The sequence below is a fragment of the Monoraphidium neglectum genome (assembly GCF_000611645.1).
Source record: "Monoraphidium neglectum strain SAG 48.87 unplaced genomic scaffold scaffold04048, whole genome shotgun sequence".
NCBI lineage: Eukaryota > Viridiplantae > Chlorophyta > Chlorophyceae > Sphaeropleales > Selenastraceae > Monoraphidium > Monoraphidium neglectum.
Window position 1 is genome coordinate 1 of NW_014009581.1, and position 4,415 is coordinate 4,415.

The 4,415-nt window shown below is 66.7% G+C and overlaps 1 protein-coding gene across 1 annotated transcript; it reads right to left on the bottom strand.

Annotated features, from left to right (window-relative positions):
- Positions 1-2,588: 2,588 nt before the first annotated feature.
- Positions 2,589-4,170, bottom strand: MNEG_13784 (hypothetical protein; the record flags this gene model as incomplete). Its single annotated transcript, XM_014037744.1, has 4 exons — positions 2,589-2,912; positions 3,362-3,466; positions 3,822-3,916; positions 4,110-4,170. 4 exons carry the CDS (start codon positions 4,168-4,170, stop codon positions 2,589-2,591), a joined length of 585 nt encoding a protein of 194 aa, XP_013893198.1.
- Between the last annotated feature and the right edge of the window lie 245 nt (positions 4,171-4,415).

The following is a 4,415-nucleotide window of genomic DNA, read 5'->3' on the forward strand; positions in this document are numbered from 1 at the left end:
ACACGCGCACACACACACACACACACACACACACACACACACACACACACACACACACACACACACACACACACGCACGCACGCACGCACATACACAACTCCCAGATTGGCACCAGCGTCTACTTCGCCGCAACCAATATGATGTACACCCATGACGGCACCCGCTGGCACACGCGCGACTTTGACCGTATCAGTGAGTGTCTGACTCCTGCCCAGCACAGCCTCACCCCACCCCACTCCACCAGCCCCTCGCTGTTACAGCTGCGGCGGAACCAAACCGCAGCTCTCAGCGCAGGGCCCGAGGACCTGTCTCTACGCCTTGCATCTTCCATGCCGGTCCTTTTTTCGGAGCTTTGGCTGACTGAACCCCACCAACCTGAAACCAAATCCAAATGTTGCCGCTGTGCTCGCGGCCGCCCCTCCCCCACGCACCACCCCCCGCAGCCAAGCGCATGCTGGGCCCGGCCCTGCGCGACTTTGAGCGGTGGCAGCAGCGGCGCTCTTCTGGCCCCCCGGCGTGAGGCGGGGGCGGCGCGGGCGTGGGCGGGGGCCGCGCGGGGGCGCGCGCGTGCGGCTGGTGAGGCCGCGCGGATATGAGGAGAGGATGGGCGGCACTGTGACTTGTTGACGCCCAGGCCTATGCAATCAGCGTGACGGCCACCAGGCCGTCCGTTTTTTTTGGCTGCAGTTTTTGCTTCCTCTTGGGTGCACACGCTCGACCTCTGTTTTTGTCGATGTCGCGCTGCTTCAATTGCAGCCATTGTTTTGCAAATTACTTTCTTCTTGGCAGCATTCTGCGCTGCTTGTAACTGCCTTCGTGACAACCCTGGCAGCCAGACGAGTGTGTGTCCCCATCATGCATCGATATGTGCGCGTGAAGGCGCGCACGCACGCACGCGCGCGCGCACACACACACACACACACACACACACACACACGCAAAGCGCGCGCGCGCGCCTTACCCCTCTCCCTGTCCATGACTCCCAAAAGTTTTTTGCACCCTGCGACCTTTGCACCCAACGGCAGCGCTCCCGCGGCACACGATCAATATATCCAGCGGCCCTTACACACAGGGTGCAACCTGGGCGCTCAAAGCTGCGCGCAACTCAAGACGTCGTCAGCCGCGCGCCACTGTCGCCGGGCGCGCCGCTGGGCGCGGCCTTGCGAACTCGGCCTCGTGGGGGGCTACCGACAAAGCTTTGGTGGTTGTAGGATGGGGGCATGCAAATGGCATCCAGCAGTAACTTGTATCTGCGGGAGCAGTGACAGGCCCGCCCGTTGCATAAGGCGGGCCACTGCCGCAAACATGCGCGGCGGCGGAAGTGCATCAGGGTGAGCATCTGGCAATGCGAGGGGGGCCGCAGCGCCCCGCCAGCCCCGGCAGGGGCCGTTCATGCATGCATGGAGGGTGCGGGCGGGCAGGGGTGAGGGCATTTGTAGCGCAAAGGGCGCGGCATCGGGGCGCGCCGCGCATTGGGCCGACGGGAGGCGAAGGGGCGGCCCGGGGAGGTGGCTGCTGGGGAGCAGGCCGTTCTCGAGGGGAGGGCAATGTGGGGGGCGGCGGCGTCCAGGGATGCTTGGCACGAGTGGTCAAAGTGATCTGAGTGCATGGGCCAAGTGCATGTGTGTGTATGTTTGTATGTATGTAAAGATGTGGGGTAAATTCGTGATGGTGGGCGCCGGCGTCGCGGCCAGCCGCGCCGGCCAGCCAGCTTTGGGCGCGCCGCGGGTGGAGCGGGCACGGCCGCGCAGCGCGGCGCGGTGGCCGCCGCGGCCGGCCCCAAAATGATGGCTCGACGCCCCTGAACGTTTAAGGCGCACGGCGCAAAGCGGCGGCGCCTCTAGACTGTGCTCAATGGGAGCGGCCCAACCCACAACACCCCGCTGCCCAGTTGTTGGGTGGCCGCCGCAGGGAGCAAAGCGGCGGGCAGCCGGGGCGACGGCGGCGGACGGCGCGTGGCGCGCGGGCAGGCAGAAGGGGGGCACCGCCAGGCGGCCTGATTGGAGGCCGCCCCGACGGCCCCCAACCCCCTCCCCCAAGCCGTCGAGGTGTGGTTCGCCGCAAGCCCGGCCGCGAGCGACACATCGCCCAGTTTGTCCCAAATGCAAACCACTATGCCCCGCGCAATTCCATCACAGGACGCGGCACGGCCCCAGCCACAGGCGCGATCCTCGTGCGGCGCGGCCGCCAGGCTCGTGGGAGCGGGCCCGCTTCGTTGTGCTGGCAGTCACGAGCAGTTCGTGGGGGTTGAGGCAGCATCGTGCATGCATATCGCAGGCTCTTGTCAAGGTGGCAATGGTCGCCACTGCCAAGTGAGAAAATGCCAGCAAGGGGCGCGCTGTTCACAACAGCGCGCACCGTGCGGATCGGTCATTGCGCACCAGGATTCGAGCGGCGGCGTTTGGTCGCGTCGTGACGCAGCAGACCAACACCCTCTGGCCAGCGTCAGCAGACAAAGCATTCCTTCGAGCCGGCAAGCGCTCTGGACGCCAGCCGCAGTACAAAACGCGCTTCCAGCCAGCGCAGGCCCCTCTGATTCCATAGCGCGGCGCCAGCGGCGACGGGGGCCGCGCGCCCGGCGGCCGCCTCATGCTTTCGGCGCCGCCAGGTCTTTCACGCCCGCGCGCCCCCCGCCGGGGCGCCCGTCGTCGGCGCCCGCCGCGGCCGGCCGGGGCCTCAAATCAACCACCAGCGCCGTAATGTTGTCGCGAGACCCCCTCTCGAGCGCGGCCTTGACCAGCGCGCCCGCCGCCGCGCGCGCGGCCGCCGCGCCGCAGAGGCCCTCGGCGGCGGCGGACTGGAGGCGGGAGAGGGCGAGGGCAGCTGCGTCGGAGCTGCCAAAGACGTCCCACAGGCCGTCGCTGGCGAGGACGAGGCATTCGTCGTCGGGGCAGCGCTCGACTATGGACACCTGGGTGGTTGGTTTCGAAGGTTTCAGGAAAGGAGATGAGGGCGGGCACGTGGTGGGGCGTGGAGGATGTGCGCGTCAAGGCACTCGCCCGGCTGCCCGGATGACGGGGCCCCTCTGGGTGTTCCGGTCGACAGGAGGGGTTGACTGGGGCGCGTGAGTGGCGGATGCGGCGTGCGCGCCTGCGTGCACACATGCACACTCGCACACAGGAATGCACATGCACACACGCGCGCGTGCACGCGCATACGCGCGCGTGCACGCGCATACGCACACACACACACACACACACACACACACACACACACACACACACACACACACGCACGCACGAACGCACCAGACACACACACGTCACACTGATGTACACCCCAAAACCATCAGGCACACGCGCCCACACACAAAGTAACATGCAGCATCAGCAGTGCCCAGCCCCCGCTCCAAGCGCCCACCTCTGGCAGTGCAATAACGTAGGGCCTGAGGCAGTGGTCCCCTATGGCGCGGCTGACCGCCAGCTCACCCATAACGCGGCCAAACCACAGCTGCCCGCCAGCGGCCTGTGATGGAGGTTGGGGCACATGTCAAGGTTATACATGCGTGTGTTTAGCATGTGTGCATGGGTGTGTGTGTGTGTGTGTGTTTGGCGGTGTGTGATTGGCAGTTTGTGAGGCAAAGCGTGCGTATGTGTGAGTTTTTGTGTGCTGAGCATGTGTGGGTGTGCGCCTGCGCATGTGACGGGGAACAAGTTGTAAAAGCAGAGTGTAGGGGGCCACAGGTCCAAGCCGGACACATTCAACTTTTGACTTCGTTTATCGAAGCGGTGCGCCTGCTGCACATTCATGCCATAGTCAGCTGAGGTCAGCGCAAGGCGCGCGCAGCCCCAAAGCGGGCGCGGCCAGGACGCGTGCGCACCTGCACGCGTGCAACCTCGTCGGGGCGCGACGCCTTGTGGTCGCTGGTCAGGGTGACGGCGCCGCCGCCGCGCCCCAGCACGGCGCGCGAGTCGCCTGCGCGGGGCGGCAAATGCGCAGTGGACGCGGCGTGCGCGGCAAAGTTTTGGCGTTGCAAAAGCGAACATGAGCCCCAGGCCTGCGCAGATTTGCGAAGACAAAGACGCAGACGCCGGCCACTTCTGCAAGTGCGCAGCCGAACCGCTGATCAGACCACAATTCTCCGGCGCCGCGCCCGTGCCCACCGCACCGCAGTGCGCGACGTAGACCCTGCGCCCGCTCAGCAGCGCCACCACCGCCGTCGCGCCCATGAACCTGCCGGCGCCGGTCAGCCCAGATTCGTGGTCCACGCACACAAAGGCACGCGCCAGCGCACAGCGGAGCCACTCGCCGTCGGGCGCGGGCGCGGGGAGCGGGGCCAGCGGCGGCAGCGGGGGCGGGGCCGGGGGCGCGGCCGCGGCGGAGGCTGAGGTGTCGGCCGAGCCCTGGAGGTGGAGAGGACGCGGTTGATGAGTAAGGCAGGGAGCATGGGGCACGCAAGGGGGCTCGGTTGGGT